The 26,139-nt window shown below is 41.0% G+C and overlaps 1 protein-coding gene across 4 annotated transcripts in view; it reads right to left on the reverse strand.

The window, feature by feature from the left end:
- NK7.1 overlaps positions 1-26,139 on the reverse strand; it is a 43,539-nt gene that overhangs the window by 2,071 nt on the left and 15,329 nt on the right. For 3 of the 4 annotated variants that reach the window (NM_142100.3, NM_001316524.1, NM_169580.3), the window contains 2 exons: positions 12,742-13,701; positions 9,739-10,100 (listed from right to left, as the gene is read on the reverse strand). In NM_142100.3, coding sequence (NP_650357.2) covers positions 9,739-10,100; positions 12,742-13,687 — 1,308 coding nt within the window. In that variant the 5' untranslated portion in view covers positions 13,688-13,701. Of the gene's footprint in view, positions 1-9,738; positions 10,101-12,741; positions 13,702-18,438; positions 18,521-26,139 lie in introns of all 4 variants that reach the window. The other variant, NM_001260174.3, reaches the window with a different exon arrangement.

The raw sequence follows: 26,139 nt of genomic DNA on the forward strand, positions 1-26,139 counted from the left end.
TATACTTCCGCCCCGTCAGTCAGTCGGTGCTCATTTTTCCTCAGACTCCAAACGAGCGCAATGATGAAATGACAGGCGCACGTCAAAAGGCAAAAATCGAAGCCCCCCCCCCTCCTTCTCACGCTCGCTTGCTGTTTTTCCCAATTTTCCCCCCTTCGGTTTTCCACCGACGGCAATGGCGCAACATAAAACATTTGCCTCTCATTTTCGTTTTCATTTCCATTTCATCCAGAAATGATGGGCCAGCTAAATAAATGAAAAATCTATTTAAATCGCGCACATAATTAGTATTTCAGCGGCATGTCTGCAGATACACACACTTACATTCGGATAGAGATACAAACGTTAAAGATAGATGCCTGTTCGTAGTTCGTAGTCCATATGACATGCTCATTTCGCCGCAGTGGCGGAAAAAATTATGAAATTAACATGAAAACGCCACGAAATTACCCATTTCGAAAAGTATAAAAAATTTTAAAGAGGAAATGGCCCAAGTACGCGCCGCACAAACAAAATGCCGTAAATTTTCGTATCGAAAATCAATTAATTGATTGCCAAATATTTCCGAATATACTCTCGCACACTATTGAATGGCAATTTGAATTGCTATATACCCGCCGATGGATTGATGCCCATGCAAAATTGTTTATTTTACGGATGAAGATGGATTATGAGTGAGTTTTCCTCACTATTATTGTTTTTTTTTTTCCTTTTTGTGCCCCTAACAATTGGGCATTACTCATCCCGCGTGCCACCCTCGAAATAGTTCATTAGATACATTCATACATTCATATAAACAATAAAGCATTTCCCGTGTTTACCTTAGCCGCACTCTTAATGGCCAGAGCCAAAGTGGATTCCTTCCTTTCACCTAAATGGCTTTATTTTTATGGCCTTTTCGAATACGGGCCATCATCTCATCATCGTCATATTTAATTGTTGATTATTTTCATGTGCTCGAAGTGTTCACCGTCAGCCGTGTGTGCGATGATCTAATTGATTTCGGTTTTTTCGGATTATTAATGTTTGGGGCGCGATGCGATATGGTAAATATTGCATAAATCTTCATTAATAATTTATGTAGCAACTTAAAAATTTTCCCCGCTTTTGTTTCGAATCGATTGCGCACCGTCAATAAACTGTCTTGTTTGTTGTGTTTTGATCTGGGCACTAAACCTCATTAAGGCGAGAGATGTGGAAATCATTCTATAAATACACCAAATCTTGTCAAACGCCCCTCGCTTTTCTTTCGACCCGCTCCTATGATTTATTGACATTTAAGTGTGTCTGTGTGAACGTGTGTGGCGAAAATGACAGAAACAGAGCTCATAAATAGCCCCAAAGGCAAACTAGAGTCACTCGGAAAAACACACAAAATCGATCAAATATTTCCCAGGAATTTCCATCTTCATTATCTCGTGTGCTTTGTGATTTACTGGATTTTTTTATGGGATAAATTAAGCAGGAATTCGCACTAAATTGTTTCCATATATTTGCATCTAAATTCAAAGTTATTCAATAAGAAGCTACTATTAATTGTATTTTAATTTGTATCCCATAATTTCTGTCAGTGCAGGGGTATTTGCCACTTAAATAGGTTTATGACAGATGCGTCTAAGCTATTTTGTTGGTCCAACACATGTATTTCAATCAACGCCAGAAGATCAGAGAGTCGCACCAATCCTTAAATAGTCGGCTAGTCAGTCTGGTCGGGTACGCAATTTTCTTTGCCCCATAACCCATGCTGTTAACCTCCCTGCCATTCAAGCCACCGCTCCTGCCCCTTTCCCACCCCCTCACTCATTTTCGTTTTTTTTTCCCCCGTCGTCTATGCGTGTGCTTAGTATAATTAATTTTCACATTCGCCGCGCACTTTTCGAAAATAAACGAAGGAAATTATGTCTGGCCCAACAATGAGCGGCCAAATTAGGATGGCCAAGTGTTTTTGGCCGCCGGGGAATGGGAAAAATGTAGGGGAGTGAGGGAATATGGGCAGCAAAAGAGCTACTAAGTAATGGTGGCTGCTGCACATAATTCTCGGTCGTGCCAAGAAAAATTCAACAATTTTCCGAGCTCCCTTTTTACAAATAATGTTTTAATGTGTAATTTAGCATATATTCGGTTCGTTTGTTTGTTTGTTTTGTGGTGTTGAAAAAATTATGATAATTGCCCCTGTGGGCGAGGAATGCGGCGTCATATTGCCGTAGGTGATGGAAAAACAGGAAAGGAAAGCCATAACTCACACGTTCTGGAACATTGTTGAACTTAATCTGTAATTATGCACCCGCAGAACCCTAAATCAAATGTAAACAAGGTGAATATGGCTGGCAAATAATGCAAAAGCACCTTCGATTCCCCTCCGTCGGCGATTTCAGTCGTGTAACGAAACACTCTGCTTCGTGCAAATATGCGCAATGCATTGCCATTACTAATTAATAACATAATCACTGCATTGCCTGTCATTTCGGATTATGTTTCGCCCACACAAATAGGCCCCACTTATATCCGCCCCACTTTGAAAATTCGAAACATTCCGAAATGTTAACAGCAAATTTCGGGTGGTTTCAATTTTCTGCTGTGTTGGCAGAATTCACTGTATTCGGCGGCAGTCACTGTGAATTTCGAGATTTAGCTACTTAATATTAAGTAAACTAGTTGGACCAAAAATCTTTTCATTGGGTTTCCTAATTAAATTATGTATATCCGATTTCTATTGTACGAAAAAATTGCTACGTATCTTGAAATGGATATGGAATGGAATAAATTTATAAATCAAGCACTCATATTAAATCACAGTGACTAGCTAACATGCTGGTTAGCATCTCCTTTTTGAAAGGATGCTGTCCTGGGATATCGATATAAGAGCATTTGCTTTAAATTCGTTGCTTATTAATTAAGGCACAAATGCAAACTGATGAAGCCAGTCTACGTGTGTGTTGGCAATAACAACGTAACAATGCTATTATCACCGGATATCCAATGGAGTCCAAGCCCACACCCCCTTTAACATCCGCATTCGCATCCGCATCCGCATTGCTCCCCGAGTTTTGCGTAGCAAGTGCATTTAATGTTTCAAAGGAGTTGGATGTGGAATTTATGCAACATCATTATTACACATGCTAAATGCAATCAAAAGATGATGGTTATTTGGCATGGAATGCCATAAATCTAAATTCGCAATGCAACTGTCGGTGAATTCGGATGGAACGTATCCGTAATTAGCAGATACGAAATAATTCAACTTAAATGAGAGAAATTTCATCAGTCGAGATTAGTGACCCCAAGCCCAAAAAGAAGACTCATTTGAAGCGATGTGTGAAATTAAAAAATTTTGCGATGCAAATTGGCATTGCCAAAATTGTCTAGCCCATTTGGGGGGATCAAAATGTAATTTCGTACTAGCATTTCTGGCAAATTCATCTAAAATAAAATCTTTTCTGCCACAAATTGAAAGCCAAAGTGTGTGCATAGAAAGCCCGAACATACATACATAAATCAACAAAATGCAGCGGAAAATAAAGCAAAGAGCCTAGAGAAGCAATTTAGTTGATGATTTTTCGTTTTCGTATCGTATTCGCGTCGCTTTCGTGTTTTCGTTTCATTTTAATTTGTATTTTTAGTTCTTATTTGATTTGCTTTGCGGTTTTAGAATTTGATGTCAGCTTGGCAGTCCAAAGTGGCAGAAAGCAGCATAAATTATGCTTATTAGTTGCACTGAAAAACAGGTACTAAATTGTTTTTCATTTTTTCCTCCAGCTTTGACAGAAGTTTTGGCCAACTTCGCCCTCTTGACTGTTAATTGGCTTATTGTGTTGGATTGTCTAAAATGTTTTTTTTTTTTGCCTCCGTTTTGTTGCCATGTTTTCTTTTTCGGTTAGCTTTGACCGCCCACTCAAGTTTGGTGGATTGTGTTTGGGCCAGTTCTTGCTGCATAAAGTGCTCATTAATTACTTACTGGCCGCTCAAAGTTAATTGTTCATATTTTATCAAAAGAAAGAATGAGCTGTCAACTGCTGCTGACTCGCTAATTGCCAAGTGCTTAGTTCTGGCAGCAGTTTGGTCAAAATAAAAAATAGCCATGTCAAAATATGAAATTCAGCAACGCCCACAAAGAGCCGACGATAGCGATCGTTGTCTACTAACTGCGGCGATCGTACATCCGACAGAGATAGTCGATTTCTATAGACGATTTTCGCAAGCGATCGACAGAGACGGGACGAGCTATCTGAAAGATCTGCCGACGGAGCCACGCCCTCTGTTTATTTTCAAACAGTTTTGCTCGTCGCCAATCGAGGCAGATGCCTCGTCGGTGCTTTTTATATTTGAACGGGCTAGAAAAAAAGAAAAAAAAACTCAAGTGGCCCGCCATTAAGTCGAGTGCTTATGCAAATTTTATTCCAACCAGTTTGTTTAAAGTTAGTGGGGTTTATATTTCAAGACATTTAAACGGTTTTTCGAAAGTTATTTCATAGAAAGTTTACGTTTAAAATACCATTAATTACCTAATGCACAGGATTTTCAAACTGTAATACCTCTTAAATGCTGCTGATTAAATCCCATTGGGAACAAAACCCTTTTTTGCGGTGTCATCTGGGGCGTATGCGTAACAATTTAATTAAGTTGTGGTGCCGAATAATACTAATAACAGCAAATTGCATTTATTGTTTTGAATTATGCACTCATGCACACACTTTGACACTTTGTGGTGACCATTGTGCTAGTTTATGCTAGCCACTTTGGACCGTAATTAAATGTGAGGGTCGAGAGAGCAAAAAAAATAATAATAAATATATCAGTTTGCGAAATATTTATTTATTAATTAGTAAAAAAAAAAAGAAATAAGCGCTGCTGTTTGCATAGCCTAAAATGATTTCGTGTTCGTTTAAATCGTTGAAAGCCTACGTGGCGTATGCGTAATATTTGTTTGCACATTTTGCGGATAGTGCGCTTGTGTGCATTAAATTATTCACGAATTGATTAAATAATTGCCGACTAATAAAATGTAAATTAGCTTTAATTAGTTAATTAATTAGCCAAAGGCATTCATTACACAGCCGCTGGAGTGTTGAGTGCGCCTTTATAGATATGCAACGAACGATTTGATCTTTAATTGGATTAAAACTCAAATTTATTGAGCGTTAAGTAGGTTTGCCATAAGTCAAATCCATTTTCTTATACTTCGAAAAATGTCGTTTATTCCTTAATGGGCTGATGCCAATAAAATAAATGGTGTTTCACGTCCATTTACTTAAGGCAATAAATATCCAGTTTATTCAACACAGCCAACCTTTTAAGAAACTATTTTTTCGAAGTTGTTTTTAATTTATTTGATTGCCAGCCATTTGTACGTTACATAATTTGCAAATGATAGAATTATCTGTGAATTGCATACAGAATTCCTTTCGCTGCTGCAACTGATTGATATCACTGGCAATATTATCAATACTAAAGGAAGTAAGCAATATGATGTCCTTGTTTACATCGCACACACATGCGAATTTAATTTAATGCAGCATAATTTTTTTTAGCCATTTTTGCAGTGCCACAAACAGACTGCGAATGTAAATAAGTCCGATACTGTGCATTCGAAACTCCAAAAACACATTGCTCTAGTTGGGTCACCATTATGTGGTGCCCTCAAAGATGAATTGCCATTTGATTTGTTTGTGCTGCTTGTGGCAGCAGTTTAATTTAATTATCGCATTTGTCATTTGGCCAAATGCCAGTGAAACTGCTGCTATTGCTGCTGCTTGTGTTCTGGCCCACAATCGCTAGGGCCATCCAACGACCATGCAATTGACCATATAAATACAAACAAATGGGCAAATGTAGAGATAGTTGGCCCAAATCAGAGGTTAAAACTACAGAGTATCGAAATGCAAAGGAGTTTTGGACTTGCAGTTTAATCAAATCATGTAAATAAATGCTTATAAAATATATAAATTAAGTTTAAATTCTGAAATACTAAGATACTACTATACACTTTTGGTGCTATTAACCCGTTCGATTGGCCAAATATACCATCCCTTTGCATTAATCTCTAGCTGCAATCAGAATCAATTAAAAAAAAACCCGTTTGACAGTGAGTAAATCAACATTTAGGTCGCACCTGAGTGGCAATTACATTCGGGTTTATGAGCGAGCGATGGCAAACATTTAAAATGAAATGCCTAATGCAAATTGTCGAGACAGTTGCAGTGCAGACCGCAAGCGAACAGTTGCCAGCACACGCCCCTATGCTATCACTGCGGCATTATGGCGCACCACCCCCCAGAACCACCCACCGCACCACCCACTGCACCAACCCCGGGCTCCACATTTCAGAGCACCACCCCAGCCGTTCCAACCACCACCCCCCCGTACCCACAATTTCCCCCCGCCCCAGGCACTAATATGCAAATGTAATTTGCTGCGTTTGGCGCGTGACGTTCGTTTGGTAATCGCAACACAATTACAATGTTGTCAGTTTGCATCAGTGTGGGTGTGTGTGTGTGTGTGTCGCTGTGTGCGTGTGCCGCAGGGGGTGGTGGTGCAGCGGTTGCAGTTGGGACAGCCGCATCTACGCGTAATTAATTGATTTTTATCTGGCTTAAGGCTATTTTACAGTTTGTTGATGACAGACGATGCAGACACGAGTGCTCCCTGGATGAGGCACACAACGTGGAGCGAGCTGCACCGCTGTGGCGGTGCCAATGGCAGCCACCTCAATTCAACTCATCTCATCCACATCATCCACATCCCATTCCCCAAGAGTCCAGAGGGCAAGCCATATGAGAGCCACATTATGGCCGATGTGTAGGTCTATTTAAAGCCAATTTTATGACTCTCATTTTGTCTCTGGCATTTTTTCATTTGTTTTACGTTTGACTGCGAAGTTTAATTTTCAAAGTGGAAGCAAATTGTGTCCTTTAGGAATATAATACATATTAGTTGATTCTATGAATACGAATATTGTCATTAAATCAAGTATCATTAAAAATTCCATGAAATAGCGCAAGTATTAAGTACTTAACTCGACGCTCTGCTTAAAAATGACTTCGTAAATAATTTGCGAAGGAAATCGGGAAAACCTTGATCCGATTATAAATCGTGTAATTATAAGTTTTAAACTGCAATTGAACTGGTTGGCAATTACGGGAGGAGTTGGTAATTTGATTCCAATTAACGCAAATCTCTCGCTGCAAAACTTGATCCAGTGTGAGTGGTGGGTCGATGGGAAAATTGGCAAGTGCCAATGCAAATGGCCAAAAGGCTTAATGTCCGGCCACAGCAGGATACCCACATACACAACACACATACACGCGCGCACACAGGATACCTAGCACACACACACACACACACACAGAAGCCCGTGTCCTGCAGTTAATTTGCTGATATTATTGCTGTGATTAACACATACATGTTTATGTGCCCTGACCGTGTTTTATATATAAACACAACAATCTGAGCGCAGTTGTGTGAGCGTGGAAATCTGTGCATTGCACTTGAATTGACGTCGGTTTCTCACGCACACACTCACACACACACACAGGCAGACGTGTCCTTTGCCAGGATGATAAATGACTGGAGCGAGCTTATAATATTAATAACGTAGACAAAACACTTGAACATGTCGACATGCATAACATTTTGGCTCACATAGACAGTTGGACATCAAGCATAAAGCACTGAACGAAAACATATACCTAATTGGCTTAGGTTGGGGTCACTTGAATTTTTGAAGCAAGTCATTTAGCTATTTTGCCCAGTGTACACACGCACACGCTGCAGAATCCTTAGTGTTTATATGTGTATATCAACTTGTAATTAATTGACTTGATGGAGAATGTAATTTAATTAAGCAAGCATTTCAATGTGACTCCGTTGCCATATCCTTGTTGTTGCCATGGCCCATTTGCTTGGTTTCCATCTACATGTACATCTACTATACATTCCTCATTTTCTCTTTGCCTTGTTTGGTTGTGTGTGTGCGTGTGTTTATCCGACTGGGTCTTTTGCCATGGCAGCCAATTAGTCTTATGGCATTTGAGCTCCCACACGGCGTATGCGTAACGTGAGATTATTAATGCAAATCGGGTTTGCATTGACAGGCCCAAGTTTTGACAGCTTTGTTGGGATTGACGAGGACATGGTATGAAGCGGGATATATTTATGGGATATAATGGTATATAAATATATTCGTATTTGCGTTAATTGGAGCGTTTGCCTAAATACTTTTCCTAAGCTGAGCCCTAAATGCTTAATTAAAGCGATTCAAAAATCAGGACAAATCATTTGCATTTAGAGAGTTGATGCCTTAAAGCTGTGGCTAAACTTTTGGTATTTAAACTGCTCACTGTCAACTGCAAGTGCAGATAACAAACGACTTGAGCGTGTGGCCAAATATGAGTATGCTGTTTGGGACAGAAACCGCAAAAGGGTTCAGGAATGGCATTAAAGTTTTGATTAATTTAGCGCCTCTTAAAGAGCCAAGCACACAGATGGCAATCATGTGGGTGTGTTTGTTCATAAATTTTGTTGTTGCTCTTAATTGGCTGACAGCAGTTGGGCCCCGGGCATGTCCTTGCTGCAAAGTTAATTTATTCTAATTAGTCAATAAATCTCAATTTATTTCACAATCAGGCAAACCCAGTGTCTGTGTGTGTGTGTGTGTGTGGTGTGTTTGTGTGCACTTGAGTGTGAGCTTGTTTGTGCTTTAAGGCATTTCTGGCTGCCATGCGAATTGTAAACTTGTCCTTCGCCTTCGCCCCTTGAAAATATATGTACATATATGCACTCTATCCTCCACAAAATCACATGTTCGGGCAGCTGCTGCAAGTGCAAATGCAACGAAATACAATTTGGCATTATAATTACTGAGGCATTAAGCAGCATCACACCTTGCTTCCTCTTGTTATGCTCTTCAATTAAATTACGATATATTTCATGGCTCCCGGGGTGATTCGAGTTGGGTAAATAAATATCGGATTAAACTAATGCGGCCAGCGGAATCGGAAAATGTCTATTTTTGCCAAAATGCTGATCAAATTATGCTTTTAATTTGGCACGGTTTTATTTTTCATCGCTACAGTTGGCATCAAAGTTCTAAAGCCAAAACGCAGTGAATGTTTAAAATTATTGCATTATTGCAAATAATAATAATAATAATGAAATAGTAATCCTATTTAAAGTTGAACTTATTAAGTTACAAAATAATTTAGAAAATTAACAAGGTATAATTTCGCTGCCTTGTTATTACTGTAGACTACTGTATGTGGAATTCTATTATAATTTTTATGTTAGCTTGTGCATTTCCTCGTGCAAATTAGGCAAATTAAATATTATAAGCATACGCACAGAAGCGGACAACAAAACATTTATGGGATTATTGAGGGGGTTTTAAAAAGTGTTTAATTTAGTTAAATGGCCACAATTGCGATTGTGCTTTTTGAGCTAGAATTGACCAGTAAAATATTGTGACACTAAATAATTTGAATAATCCCACAAAAACATTATGTACGCTAGCTGCAATTTGCAATGATAATCAGTGGGGGTTAAATCAATATGAAATATTTTTAATCATATTGCATAAAAATATGGCATCATTTTGAGAAAAATCTCAATTGAAATTATCCTTGCTAAATCATATACTTCTATGGAATTCTAGTATCTAAAATTTCAAGGATTAATTCTTAACGATCTGGACTTAGAATAACATATATATACTATATTTTGATTAGTACTAGTATGTTATCTTACCTGCGTTTCGGTGACCATCAGCAGCTTGGCCATTTCGGTGCGCTCGCTGGCGCTGAGATACTTTTTGTTCTCGAACATCTTCTCCAGCTCGAAGATCTGCCTGCCGGTGAACGTGGTGCGTGCCTTCTTCTTTCGCCGCGCATCCGTTGAACCGGAATCGGAGTCATCCTCGGTGGTCTCCAATGTGCTGTTCGCATTGCTCTGCATTTGCGCATTCACATTGCTGCCCGGCGAACTGCTATTGTTGGCCATCAACTTGTCCCGCATCAAACTGTCACTGCTGCCCGTTGGACTGATATCCGGTGGTAGAGCCACAGTTGACGATAGCTTCTTTTTCTTGGCCGCCGGCTTACCAGAACTTTCTGCAAAAGTGATGGAGAAGAACAAAGGTATACAATGAAACGTTTAGCCAGATATGAGTGTGCACATTTGTCTTGGCCATGTTTGCCTGGCTTTTATATCGAATCGCAGCTGTTTAACCTCAATGGGGCCGCTTGGCTGCCATTTCATAACCGCTTTTGCAATTAGCCCGTCAAATGTAACAGCAATTGACTGGGCCAACTGGCTTTTTGTTATGCATTGTTCGATTCCTCTACTATATGCATGTTTTCCCCTTTCTTGTTTCTACTCTTTTCACTATGCATTTGTTTGCCATTTGCCATAAGCTCTTGCTTTTGTTTTCGATTTTGTACTCTTGGATTAGGTGGCTTAGTTTACTTATGGCACAACTTAGCAGAAACATTGCATATAGCGAAAGGATTGTACGAAACAAATTTCTCATTCATATAATAGTCCTTTGTTTAATACTTAAATACTTAAAAAAATCGCTCAGCTAGTTGTTAATTTAATAAATCTATTAGCCCTCGCAGGGCATCTATTGGCCACTTTCGTTGACCAATGGCCGCCTTGCAAATATCGGGCGAAAAAACAAGTGTTAACTGTGCTTAATAAATGCCATATGCTTTTGGCCGCGGCTTTTGGACTTGACGGGGCCAAAACGTGTCTGGCATGAATCGGACGAAACGTTGCCTGGACAACTACAATTACCAATGCATAATTGAAATCTAATTGACAGTTAAATGCAAAACGCTCGATATCGCTGAGCTGTGTGTGATGTACATGGTTGTTTGCTGCTGTTTCTGTCGTCGTTGTCGTTTTGTCGCATTGCTAATACGCCGCGTGGGCCCCGGCGGCCTCATATGCATGACACTGTGATTAATTAGGTGGTGCGGGGGTGACATCAGTGCCATTGTCGCCGTATTTTCGCTGTCGCCATTGGCAATTGGCAATTTTCTCTATCGAACCAAACTCCCCACCCCCCCGAGAAAGGAAATGAGAGACGATGGCAGTGGAGTGTTAAGGGCGCCCCAATGGCGCGAAATCAATAAAACTAAATGGCAAAACAAAAGCGGAAAAACAACAAGCTGGCCAAGCGTTAAAAGCCCGCAACTTGTGCAATTAGAGCAACAACAATAAAACCAGAACAACAACAACGAAAACAAATGCAAAAAAAAGAAAACTTTGCACAAATGTTTGCTTATATTTGCCAGCAGCAGCATGGCTCTTAACGCCAATTGGCAATTTCCATGTCATTTCCATTAGGCCCAGTCGATGACGGCGGGCATTTAAATGTCGTTAGGCCAGGCCAACTGGGCAAAAAAGCAAGAAAAATTGGAGCTCCATCTTGGAAACGAAAACTCCACTTATTGGCCCGCTCGATTTGACGGCACTACCATTTATGGCAGCTGCAAACAAGTAATTAAGCGAAAAATTAACCGATGACTATGTCAAACAATCGCTTGTCTGGAAGTTCGTCATTCAATCGGTTTGCTGTTTGGCTGTTGTTTTCGCCAAGTCTGGTACGTGATTTTAATAACAATAAAAACGGAACACACACACACACACAACATTGAGCAATTAACGCGCCAAGCGAATAGTGGCAGCAAAATTATTCAAATGTATGTTCTCAACTTTGCTTGTTTTTGCCCACCGATTGCCATTTTGTATGGCTTTCATTGTGGCTGCCGCAATTGCTAATTGCATTTTCGTATATTTTCGTGCCAATGCGCTGGCCTCTTTCGAATTAAATCATTTTAATGCACCCAATGCAAATGCATATTCAAATTGGCAACCATTTCCGATTCAAATATGAAATAAAAATAACAAAGCAATGAGCCAAAAATGCTTCTAATTAAATTTTGTACATTTTGTTGACCAATTACAATTTCAATAGCTTATTAATTATCGCAAAAAGAACGACCTGAATGTATACGCAAACATTGTATTGACTGAACATTTTCTGGAACGTTTTGTTAACGATTTAACATGAGTTTATTTATGTAAAATGAAATTTGAAGCGCAGAACAATGGAAAAAAAAGTGACAAGATTTATGTATATTAAATAACCAATTAAAACTTTAAAAATTTTAGAAATGAATTAGCTATTTTCATGTTTTCAAACCATAATTAAACTGTAAATGGCATATAAAATTCATAGAAAATTGAGTGGCTGACAGACGAGCCGCGTTAACTGGAGTGTGCTGAATTCTAATGACCTGGCCATTAGACCAGCCGAAATAAAAAGGGCCCGAAACGTTGAGCGGGCCAAGAAGATGCCGATGGGCATCATTTAAGTTGGCATAACACGCATACGCCGTGTTGCCCGCCGCACGCTTCGCTGAAGCGTGTTGAGAGCTCCACGCTCCGCTCAATTGGCAGGCTCGTCGAGCGTTGCCACACGGCACACACATCCTACCTATGCTCGGCGCCAATATGCGAGAGATCACATCAGAAATAGACACACTTTCAAAAAATATTGCCTAAATTAATTATAGATTTTGAGCTATCTATGCTAAAGCAAGTTTAGGCAAGCAAGTGCTTTTAAATATACAGTTCTAACTATTCGCAACTCTAAGCAATAGCATTAGGATAAATCTTAGCTTATCCAATATTTAGGTAATATTAGTTTTTTTTCTCTGTGTACAAGTAATGCCCAATACATACCCTTCTTGGTAGCAGACTTTCCGAGGATTTGGCTCTGTTTGGTGGCCGGCATGGGTGAGTTGTTGCTGTCGCGAGACTTTTTGACCACACACAGATTTAGCGGCTGATCGAGCGGAGTTGCAACAGTTGCTGCTGTGATGGTTGCTGCCACTGCTGCTGCTGCTGTTGCGGCAGATGTTGCCCCAGCAACAGCGGCACTCTCCTCCTCGCTGGCATCGCTCATCGAAATGGAGGAGCTTCGAATGGGCTGCTGTTCCTGATACGGTTTCAGTATGCTATTCGGCGATTTGGCCGGTCCTTGGGCATCAAAGGCGACCTCTGGCCGTTCCTTTTTGACAAAGGACATGCCCAGGATATCGGCGATGGAGTGGGGCGTCGGGTGTGGCGGCAGTCGATCATAGACATGGGCATGCCAATTGGTGGGCGGACCAGGTGTGGTTGTAATCGCAGGTGTGCTGACCGAACGCCGTTGCTGCTGCAGCTGGACAGTCTGCTGCTGCGGCTGCTGATGCTGGGGATGCACTGAACTTGGCCGGGGCGCCACAACCGCCTCCAGTTGCTTTTGCAGAAACGTTGTGGGTGGACTGTCGGAGATCGTGCTGGCCATGTTGTTGTTGTCACGCACGCGCAACATATTCACCAGCTTCTCCTTGCTGTTCCCGATGGGACTGACCATGTGCGTGGTCATCGAGGTGGGCGGTATGGTCAGCGGACTGCTATAGTTGTAGCCATTGCAGGCCATCTTGTACAGATCGGAGTTGGACTGCTGCTGCTGCTGCTGCTGCTGCTGCTGTTGATGATGATGTTGCTGCTGCAGGTGATGCAGTTGTTGCTGCTGCTGCTGCTGTTGTTGCTGATCCTTAACAATACCGTAATTATGCGCCAGGGCGCCACTGGCCATTTCAGCTGCCTCCAAATGTGCGTCGCGTTCAGTTTCGGGCATCATTTGAGCCACGTTGCCTGCAAATAAGGAAAATGTTAAACAAGTTAGTACTGAAAAATGGAGATAAAGTGAGAGAGCAAACTTAGATTAGCTCGAACAGCTGCACATTTGTCGTCAACTTGTTAACGGTCTGCCTGCCAACTGGCGCCTGGTAATGTAATTTGTGCCCGCCCTCGACGTGAAGGCCAAAAGGCTTCGTTTACAGCGGACCTCCACTTACTTTCACCGAACATCACCCCCCGTCCCATTGACCTCTCGTCCACCTTTCAACTTCCCCCCACTCGGCAGAGACCCGAAAGTAATGCAATAAAATACAGCGTCAGTCCGTTGCCACTTGCTGCCTGTGCCGCAATGTGCACTGCGCAAAAATACTTGATATTTTTGAGTTTGGGTTTTCTCAAGCCAGATTATAAACGTAGCTATTAGTAATAGCTAAAAAAAAGCTTAAAAAAGCTTTATTTTATACTTATACTATTTGAAGCCCTACTGATAAGTATCACCTAATTGTTTGATCCTCAAAAATGTTCAATTGTGACGAAATGGCGAAATCAGTGACGAAGAAAGAAAATGCTATCAGAGCTAAGATGGTTTGTAATATATTTTAGACTAATCATAGCTGTTTGGCTTTCCGATAAGATTACTGCTTTATGAATCATAAAGTTAGCAAGGTAAGTGTATATTATGTACTCGTACAAAGAATTATAATTTAATTTTCAGTGCAGTTCAACTTATTTAACCCTCCGGCAAGCCTTGGCTTCGGCTTCACCCGACTTGGGTTGAGTTAAAGTGGGTTGGGACTGGGACGAGTTGGGTGGGTCAGGCGTAGCCTATTTCCTGGCGCACTGCGTTGTGATTTGCATAACAAAATGTTGCACAATCATTGCGAAAGAGAGGGGCGGAGCGAGCGACAAGGATAGAGGGAGATAGAGCTGGAGGAAGGATCCAACTAGGCGGCACATACGTTTTCAAGTGCTGAATCCACCCGGTGGGTGGTGGGTGGTGGGCGGTGTCGCACAGCCTTGTACATTTGTCACTGTGAGCGTGCGTTTGTGTTTGCAAGTGCTTGCTGAAAATTTATGGCACAACATTTGAGTGTGACACAATTTAACTTAATTCGTTAAGTCAAAAGCGTGTGAAATGTACATGGGAAATTATTATTTTTTGAATTCCAGCAGTAAATTCTATCTAAATGGTTTTAAATTGTACGTTTAGCAAATTAAATTGCATTTTAGTTGATATAAGAAAATAGCTCTCTGTGAAGCTATTGTAAATAATTAAGAGCTGTGACTTAGAGGAATGTTTAGTAATCGAAATTAGTTTTTATTTGTAAAATATGAGGTTTCAACATCTAATAACAGCCAGTTTTCAAATTGAAGAATTCACAAAATCACTAAGCTAATACCTTAAATTCTGTGTGAAAATAATTCCAAATCAAATATTTGCAGCTGTACGAAATATAAATCCACTTGGCTAAAATGTTGGTAAACAATTTACAGTTAATTTGTTGGCATTTTGAATGCATCGTTATGCGTTGTAACAACTCATGGCTGGCATTCCCAAAAGCAATTTAAATTAATACAAAGTGCACAACTCACACCGACACTTGCACATACACATACACTCGGAAAAACTGAGCAGACGGCCACCCAACTACCACCCACTTTTCGCAGTCGCAGTCGCAGTCGGCGTCGAAATGTCAGATTCAAGCAGCGCGCTCAATAAAATGATGCGTGCTTAAATGTTTTTTATTGCCGCTCGGCAGCAGCAGCAACAACAAAAGGAGACACGAAGATATTTGCCACTCGCACTCACACAGATACACCCACACAGCTGCAGATTTGACAAATTTCTCTCGCAACACGACAAAGAGAAAGAGAGAGAGCTCATAAATGTGGCCAGCAACATGTTGCCAAGGCGCCAGGCAAAATCACTTAAGTCGAAAATAAAATAAATGGCAAAGAGCAACAAGAGCAAAGCCAATTCAAAGCGATGATGATGGGCGGCAATGGTTGGCATGGAGAGTGGGTGGTGGGAGCGAGGCAGGGAGAAGGCTAGAGCGAGAGGAAGAGATTGAGAGAGAGAGAGGGGGAAAGGACAAGGCAGTTGGAATGTGTTGCCGGCTGATTTGGGGGACATATTCAAGCAGCGGAAGCAGCGCAGGCAAGCGGAAGAAGTTATTTCAATTGCCTTGCCTTCCAGCCCCGAACGCAAAAATAGAGAGAAAAAGTGGAGATGTCACTACACCGGAAGAAATTGTTACAAAACTTCATCAATTATTAATTAGCTAAATAATTAATCAAGGGAAGTTGTCCTTGTTTAAGCTTGGTATCGGAAGTTAATATTCGATTTTAATATATATTTTTATATCCTAACTGCGTTTTTTGTATGCGGAAAACCAATTGAGCTCCCTAGAGACAATTCCAATTATGGCTTGCTCCTTAATTTAATCTCGTTATAGCTTTATTTTCTTAAAATTAAATTTTTCTGTGTGGCTTCCGAAAAAAACGAGTGCCCCACCCTGCGGCACGTTCAGTAGCTTAGTTGCCTGTGAGTGTGTGTATTAGTTACCTGGCACGCTTCTGTAGGTGCCTCCACACCCCAACCACCATCCAGGATCCCCTTCAATCGTGTGCGCTGTGTGGCAGGAGCAGGACCCAAGTGTCGAGTGCCAGGACGAAGGCTAATGGCATTTAAGTTTTGTTAGCCGGACTCGCCCGGGCACATGTGGCACGTCAGGAGCGGCGGATGGTGGATGGTGGTTTTGTGGATGGGAATGTGCGACAGAAAATATATTGGATGGAATGTTAAAGATGGCGGAGGTGGAGTCATTGTAATCCCAATACCAGGCAACCCAAAACAAATCTGTGTTTCAAGCCAAACTTTGTGTTTCATTATATTGGGTATATTTACACAAAATTATGGTTAAAGTACTTAAGTAAACTGCATAACTCTTATTTAAGCCCCTTTGATTGCCAGCAAATTTTGCAGATCTGAACCTCTTATTTGTAAATTCGCTCATGTTTGTCTTGTGCGGCATATGAGCGTTATATCTCTACGTTTTCGGTCATTTTGGCAACTTTTTGCCAACCATATTTGGCCTCGAGGCTGGCGAGATGGATTTTTGGTACTGGCCAACCAAACTCCTGTCCTTCTCCGGCTTGCCAGCATTTTGTCTATTTTATTTCATTTTCATTTTTATTTTATTGCATTGACAACAACGCAGCAGCACACATTCCACAGGAGGAGGGTCGGGTCACAGGATGTTCCTGGGTGTGCGAGGGTGGCTGACTTTTTGTCTGCCGTTTTGCTGGAATTTTAACAAGCCACTCTGGAATCATCATCATCATCAGGGTCCGCTTCATTTGCCCACGGCATCTTTCGCCAGAGTCCCTTTGGTCGTCGCCATTTTTCACTTAAAGAAAATCTCTGTTCTCTTCAGCTTATAAGTTCGATTTTAATTTTGGAGCTCTTTATATAGAGTAACAGCCACAAGAGGATTTTCAGCAAATATATGGTGAATAAATAATATAATAATTACAAATAAAACTGATTTTATCTAGACTTCTTTATAAATAAGCCTATTAGTCAAGTTTGAACTTTAAGTTTACTTAATTCCTTATCAGTTGGTGACAACTGTTTTTAATTTCACTTTTTTATCTCAAGTGTCATTGTTGTCTTTTCTTTTCTTTTCTTTTCGCTTCGTCCTTGTTCACGTTCGTCGTCGACTTTGCTTTTCAGCATTTGGCTGGCTTTTCTCCGTCTCTGGGCCGTGTGTTAGTTTTGACGTTAACTGTGTGGCTTTGTCCGCCCCTTTTTTTCCGTATCTGCACGCCCATGCCACCCACTTTGGCACCCACTTTGGCACCCGCTTTTGCGCCCACCCTCTGTCCGTTATGCCATGTCAGCATAATTTAATGTGCTATTCTGTACTGTTTTTCTGCGCGTGTGTGTGTGTGTGTGTCTGTGTGTGTGAGAGTGAGTGGGTGCTGTCAACCTGGCAGCTAAAGTGTGTAATTCGTCATTCATATTTACCCCCTGATATCCGCAACCCACAAACTTTGGCTTGTGCGTCATCATTTGCTGAGTTGTAAACCTTATAAATTGCTGGTTCCTATAGCCCGCCTTTTGAGCAAATAACCATATGAGAACTCGGATGTGAGCAATCAAATATAGAATCTAAATTGACGTGCAAGCTTACTTAAATCGTGAAAGTTATTGGAATTAAGTTAGTTGGACTAGCAAACCGAATTCAGCAGCTGCAATCAACGCTGCAAGCCAGCTTGACCCCGGGGATTATGTGTAATATGCCGCTAATTGATTTTTATGAGGTGCTCTAATGAATGTCCTGGGCGACCCATAATTGCCCAGGAACACCGACACACACACGAACAACGTGCCAGGCGCCAGGCGGTTGGCATATTTCGTTGGGAAAGGAAAGTCTCTGAATATTTCATAAAGTTATGCGCTCGCTAATTAAATTGCCGCGACACACAGACACATGAGCACACAGACTGTGATGTGATGTGATGGCAAACAGTTCACTATCGGCACTTCACCTGGCGCGACGGTGGGTGGCTGGGTTGGTTTTTGCTGGAAAATGCCACCCCCACAAGGACTAAGCAATTTTAAATGAATTTACATTAACCGTTGCCGCAGAGAGTGGCTCGCGAGGTTCCTTGGAAATTTGTTCGTGCTTCGTGTGCTTTAATTGTTTTAATTTCCCTGGCATTTGGCTCGTAAGTGTTCATACTCACATGTGCACAACAGTCCTTTGCTAGTGTTAGTTCGTTTTTCGTTTTTCTCTTTCCTTTATTTTTTGCTTGCAAAACTTTTTCCCTGCAAGGGCAAAACAACAATAAGTTAATAAAACACACTAACATACACACACACACACGACGAGAACAAATTAAAATGAAATAAACTTTTACTTTTTCACTCCCAAATTGGGTTAGCACTTTGGCCGAGAGACAGACAATTGAATCAAAGTCGAACGTTCAAATCGCTTAAAACTTGACAGCTCGAACGAAGGCAACGGTTGGAATACCAAAATCCAGGGCTTGATTATTCTATGCCATTATTATTTTCCATATACGTAGTAGAATCAGTCAATCGATTATTATTGGCCTGGCTATTTTGTGGGATTTTCCCAACTCCATTTGCACAGCCAACTTGGTTACGGAATAACTTTCATAGACAAGAGTTCAGCGGAGAGAAGCCAACATGGCTGAATAAATAAATCATAAAATGCTGAAAAACGATTGTCCGGGAAAAGTGAGTGAGTGTGCGCGCGGGAAAAGTGGGTATGTGAAAAGTGGCAATTGTGAACTTTTCTTTCGGCGTGGCCGATTTCGATACGAGCGATTGCAGCGAGAGTTGCAATTTGGGGAATGTTTTATTCAAGTGTTTTCGGTTTGTTGTAGATTGGCTCATTCACAGAACTGTGTGTTTTTCCCACATGGTTGAAAATAACTAGTAATGACTGTCAAATTGGATCAGTGAGCTGGCTGTTGAATTTACTATTATTTTATTCGAAACGATTTCATAACTGAAAAGCTTCATAACGTGGAGAGTTTTGTTTTCGTCTATTAAATGAAGTGTGTGATTCGATTTAAGTGCTAAGTGCTGTATTATTGTTTTTTTTTTTTTTCAGTTTTCCTAAGTAATTGTTTTCGTCCCGATTTTTTGTAATGCTCCACATTTTCACCTACTCCTCCAATGTAAACCACTTAAGGAAGGGCTAATAAAATAAACACCGCTAAATGGCGCAGGATAATGGTCACACACCCAACTCAAGTTGAATCTCGGTCCCTCGTCATTTAACATTACAGTTACTTTTGCGGGCAAATTCCAGCACATATCCTTCCATAGCCCCCAGCCCCCAGCTCCCAGCCACGCCCACAAGAAACGAAGGTAAATGGCAGCCATTCGGCAGCCAAATCTGCAGAGCACACAAACATTACGTGGCTATTTCGAGCGCAGCATTTAAGCTCTTCAATCTACAATTCCCCCGGCGAAGTCTTAAACTTTTCGTTTCTGTTTCTGTTGCTGCCACTGGCTGCTGCTGTTGTTGATGTTATATTTATTTATTTTTATTGACAGCATTATATTTTATTTATTATATTGAATTCATGTCATTGTGCTGCCACGACCAGTTCACCCGGGCCAAGTTAAGTTCGCCATCCCAGGCAGGCAGCCAGTTTTGTGGAGCAGGAGCAGCTCCACAGCCACTGCCACTGGCACGTTCTCAGCGGGCTGAGATGTGTGTTTGCGCCATTATTGTCAAGTCAGCATATAAAGCATCCAGCAGCCAGCGAAGGGTGGCCCAAATGCCAAATATACACACAGGCACTGAGGAAAACATTGCGAGCGAGTAAGTGAGTTTTCAACTTCTCGTGTTTCGAGCCATTTTAGAACGAATTAAAAACATTTATTCTTCCTTTAAAATCTATATAAGTTAAGGATCAGTTTCCTCATTAAGATTAAAAGTATTAAGCTGGTTGTAAATGAATTTAATTGTTTTGAAAATAGATAAAATAGATTTGCCTTTTATTTTCAAGTGCATTCCCACTCGTAGTTTGAACGGAAATCGTTATATAAATCAAAGACAGATTATAAATGCTGCGCAATTTTCAAGTTATTTTTGTTAGATGCGTCTGCGAGGGTTGTTCTCATGACGCCTTTTTTTAGGGGTAACTGAAAAGGTTTGGGACAGTGAAGCCTGCGCTGAGTGACAGCTAGATGTGGACAACTGTTGAGTGGATGGATACTAGGCTGGGTGTTTTTGGTTGGTGGGTAGCTGCTGTTCATTAGTGCGGAAGGGAGCGATTGAAACGACACAAAATGAGTGAAAATGTCAGCTAATTATGTTTGCATTTTGCCCATATAGAATTGCCGCTGAGCCGGAAGTGCCGGCAGGCTCATTTCCGTTTGAAATGTTTCCTGTCATAATTCGCCCTCGCTTGGGGATTTTTGTTTTTTTCCTGTCGTACAACCATCTCTTTTTATTTCCACATCGATTTTTGGCTGGAAGTGCTCCAAGAATAAGTCAAAACTTTGAGGCAATTTGCCTTTAAAGCTTTTTCGCCAAGGGTCCTTGGGGTTTTTTTTCTCCTTTTTGGGCGAGAAGAGGACGAAATGCGCTTGTCATGGCTTATTTCACTTGAACTTTGGGTCAGCAAAGTTGGCGTGCTCAAGCTTTATTTTTTAATTTGCTGCGGCATTTTATTCGCTAAACGTTTGTGTTTTTTTTCAGTTTTATTTTTATTTTTTTTTGTTGGCCCGGCCATTAGACAGCCGCTCCTTTGTACACAAAAAGCGAAGAAAGAAATGTGAAATGCAAAGGGAACGAGCAAGAGAACTTGCCGCAATTAACTAACTGCCTATGATTGATGACCTTTTAAATGGGAGAGCGACAACTTCTCATTATTGCCATTATTATAATTCCCTTTTGAGTCTGTCAAAAGTAGGCCCAGTGCCTCATGGGTTGGCCATAAGGTGAACTGGGTCAAAGGTCACCGCACTTGACTAATTGCCGTCCAATTCGTCCACATGTCGACTGAGTTGCCACTTATTGGATTCCCTACGATCGGATTGGATTCCATTGCTGGTTGGCTCTTAATTGTCAAACGAATGCAGGCGAATCGAGTGCAATATTTTAAATGAATGCATTATTGGCCATGTGCCATCGATTATTTATATTGCAGTTACCCGGCAACATTCAGTTCATCCATCAGTTTGTCAATCAATCAACTAACTGGCACATGAAGTATGCAGAAACTTTTAACAAACAACTTGATCGAATGTGAAAACTTTTCACATAATTTCAGTCGAACAGGAAATATTCTATACACATTTTTGTCATATTTTCTAATTGAAATTGACGTGGAAATCGAGTGGAAAATAAAAACCTACCAAGAGTATGTAAAGTATATCAAGGACAATTTATTTACTCGAAATTCGCAATAAAAGTGTTTGATAATGATATTTGAAGCAATCCTGTTTTCAATTCTGATGATTCTGTTGCTTCAGAATTCCCACTTAAGGAAACTTGATTATTTGTTGTATTACAGAATCACTACACTTTTCCGAACCGAAGCGCTTGAAATGCAAATTGTAAATGAACTACAATTTTGTGTGGGGAAGATAACGAAGATTTTCTAATCGTTTTGAGATCGCGTTGGAACCCTTTGGCCAAAGGGTCAATAAAACAATGACGTCACTCAAACCAAATGTGAAAGTAAAATCTTGGGAATTAAGTAGAATAAAGAGCAAAGGTTTATTTATCTGCTTTTTTTTCGGGGATAAAAGGTAATCGAAATATGATGACTCTCCTGTCACCCAATATTTGGCATCTCTCTGCGCGAAGCGTTCTCGTCTCAGCCGGCTGAAATATGAGTCAATTATACTTCCGTACGCATAAATTAATGATTAATTGAAAAATAAATTGACTTGCGTCACTTAATTACGTAGCGCAAGCGACGCTGGAGAAAGCCGATAGTGAAAGGGGGGCGGGTTGGCGGTGGGCGGGCGCAGTTGTCACGCTCCGTGCAAAAGCCCGTCACTCGTCCGCCTGTCAACGCATTCGCACAATTACACTGCGCTAAATCAGGGAGACTTATCAGTCAAAAGGTTGAAAACATTACTACGTAATATTGCTTATTTCTATAAAATTCTTTTAGATTGTGAAAGCTATAATTAATAACTATAAAAAGATTGTATTTAAAAAATAAAAAAAATATTTTGTAGCTTATAACTTACAAATTATGTACAAATTTGAAAATGAGTTGCAGCTTGCTGGTATATAACTTATTTTCCGTTTAGTTTGCCTTCCCAATTTCTCCCAGTGTGCACCAAGAGGGACAAACACATGCACAGAACGGCAATTTCTGCTGTTGACATTCACAGTCAAACATGCTTAATTAATGCCAGCAACGTTGCCATCAGTCGCTCCTCAAACCCCCCCCCCCACACTGTTACCATCGACCGTTTCTCGGCATTTCGCAGTAAATGAGAGCCGGCGCAGTAAGACAACATTAATGCGAACATTAACAAAAACTGCTGGCGCTGCCTACTGTGCTCCCTGTACCCCCGCTACCCCCTGGCCACTTGGTACTCTGCACCCAGAACCGAGATCGCCCGGCTCCCAAAAATAAACACTCGCCCGGCATCATCATCATAATAATAATGATACATGGCCAAGTCGAAGTCATAGCTCTCGAGTGAGTGGCCCGATGGCACTTGATGGTGCTCGTCTGGCTGCCAGCTCCGCTCCTTGATGAGCATTTTCCGATGATGGTGCCATTCCCATTCTCATTCCCATTCCCATCTCCACCCAAACCCATCCCCAGTCATTCCGAACCGAACTCAGACTTTCGTTCATTGTCTGGCAAGATTCCCATAATTAAGCTCAAACGAATACAGTGGTTTAGGGCGCCATTTGAAAAGTTTGCTCCTCGTATAAAAATACATTTACTTTATAATTAGGATATTGCATGCTTTCATATATTTGATGGTGATTAAAGGCCATGAATAGTGGTTAAGTAATTTAATTTTTTTTTCAATCATTTAATTGTTATTATAGCTAGGATAGATAGATAGATAGGATAGAGCTAGGATATCATTAAACAAAGGATAATAAATATTTAAAGAAAGATCTTTTAGGAATCAATTTCGTATACTAACTGCTTTTTAATGAAAGATTGTTCCAATAGCTTTGTTTTTGCATTGTTTAATGGAATTAACCCTTTGGTTTCAGTGTTCTGGAAACTGCTTGCATTGCAAAAAAATCAATAAAAAACCTTGCCGAAATGGCTTTAGCACCACTCCAGTTTATCCGATTTTGTTCGCCGGATCGAAGATGATGCAGGCGGGGATTGGCGGCGGTGGACTGAGGTGGAATGAAATTGGGGGACTGGCGAGCAATTAACGCTGAATTGATACGCACTGCTCGGAAGGCATTGAACCCTCCTTCGTTCGTCCGGAACAGAAAGGCGCTCCAGTCCGTCCATTTAAGCGTTGGCATTAAGACGTAATTAAAACAACGCCAAATGGGAGCGGATCACAGGACCCCGTTCGTACGGGAGCAGCCAGGGGGATGATGGTGGGGGAGGGTAGGGAAGGGGGTTGTGGGGCAACAAGGAGTCAAAAGATTATTTGTATTTAATTTCAAGTACGGTGGCATGAAGGCACTGCTGCTAATGCTTCTGCTTTTGGCTTTTCTTTTTTGCTTTCGCTTTTGCTCAGAGACAGTTTTTCTTCTTGCCGTACATAAAACTCAATTATAATTAAGCATTTAAGTGGAAACGAGCGAAGCTGCGAGCAAATGAAGCGAACTCCGTTCGAGTGAAGAGAACTTCCACCATGTTTCAACTTGATGACAAGGATGCCACCAAACACGACACCGCCCCCAGCGACTCCGCCCATTTTTATTAGTGGTAGCCAACGGCAGCACCCTAATTGCTAAGAGCGCCACTCAAAGTTTCGGCAGGATCCTTATCCTTATAAGTCTAGGGATGGGAATAAGGATAAGGATAAGGATGGTAACTCGAGCATGAGGCGGTATTTAATTATCGTTCATCGCTCATCGCTGCCCATTTGTTCGGGAAGGTTTTATTGGGCGCTGCACTGAGAACAATTTCGTTTATGTGCTAACAATTAGTTTTGTATAAGTATGTTAGTTAAAGGTTCTTAAGCTTTCTGTGCAGATAGGAAATTACTCATTAACAATTTAATCATATTGATTAACTTGCAACAATTAAGCAGTAACTATTTTCTCGCTGCATCACATTTGACCTTTACCATTCACCAGGATATTGTTACTCAATTCCAGTTGCCATGGCATTAATTGTTACGTAAACCCGTTTAATTTGCTTGCATTATGCAGTCTGCAATCAGAAGCGAAAAGTATCTCAATTAACGAAATCGTCGATGAGGTCAAAACATCATGGCCATCTATGTATTTTCCGGCCAAATAGGTCAGCGCCATTTGCTAGATATTTATTTATAAAACTCAATCGCTTTTTTCTGGGCCAGTCAAGTGTGTAAATATATACGACAACTGACAACTGCCGAATGGTAAATGGTAAATGGAAAATGCGGAAAGGAAATGAACGATTTGGGGGATGTGAAATTTTAATGAACTTTTAAACGTAATGAAAGTAATTTTCAAATTGCAAGCTCACAGAAAGTGGCAAGAGGTGGATGAGTAGGGGGCGGGGCGGGGCAGAAGGCATGCGGCTTAACTTATTTTTTTTTCTTATTTTTGTGCCCCAGTGAAATTCAATTGCGGCAGAAGTCGAGCGCTGGCAACTTTTGTGCGTCCTTCAGACAGTCCAGGCATTACCACCCCATGGCCACCACAAAAAAAAAAAAAAAACTCACCAGATAGCCCAACCATTCGAAACCCTGGCCAAAAAACCCACTGGGCCGGGCCACTCGAAATGATTTCGAGAAATGGCATTGAATGTAGCATTTAATTTGTGCGCCACAAGCGGCGGCGATGAGGATGAAGTTGTCGGTGGTCCTTGGCCAGGTTCGTAGCTCTGCTCATGGCTGCTATTTATAACTGTTTATTTGCCGTGTGCCATTCGCGATGCACCGCGAGAAAATGTTGGCAAAACATTTTATAATTCCAGCAATTACATTTCAATTCATCCTGGGCATATGGTATGGCATTTGTATGTAAAAGGTTTACGCTGTGATTATTTTAAATACTGACCACTTTTTCTCCGAGTGCACTTGCAACTCGGGCTCTGTCTGCCACTGAAAGGGATTAATTAAACTGACAACTGACGTCTGTGGGTGGCCCTCGCCCCCTGCGAGTCCACAGTCGACTGTCTTTGATGCCCGGAGTTCGGCATAATTAGTTAAATGTGCTTGGCCATAACAATGCGGAGATCTGGCCAACACACCGCCCGCAACTCGTTTTGACCCTGGCATTTAGTTTAATTTAATACATCCTGGCCATAGAGATCCAAGGCTGGCGATGAAGAGAGTCGCTAATTGCCAAAATATGTAATAATTAGCCGCGGCGAAAATGTGAAATAAAATTAATTACGTGTGCAAATCAGCCAAGGATATTCATCCAGACGTTTGCTAACATTTATTTACAGTTAGTCATTTTGGTTGTGTTTGCCCCAAGCACACACACACACACATTTACACACACACAAGCAGTATGTGTGTATTTTGTATCATTCCCCATTTCCATCAGTAAACAGGCAAAAAAACTCCTCACGCTCATTTGCCAGCAATTAAGTGCACAGAAAGAGATGGAGACAGTCACTTGAAATGGCGCCATCTGAACTTTGTCGATATGCGAATGTATCTACAGTGGATACTCTGTAAGTGGCAACATTTTGTTTCATTCTGTTCTTATTATTTATACTTTTATTTTGCCATTTTATGTTATTAGGCACTACACTTTCAAATTCGTATTTTAAAAACAATTTAATTTT

The sequence above is a fragment of the Drosophila melanogaster genome, chromosome 3R (genome assembly GCF_000001215.4).
Source record: "Drosophila melanogaster chromosome 3R".
In the NCBI taxonomy this organism is placed as follows: domain Eukaryota; kingdom Metazoa; phylum Arthropoda; class Insecta; order Diptera; family Drosophilidae; genus Drosophila; species Drosophila melanogaster.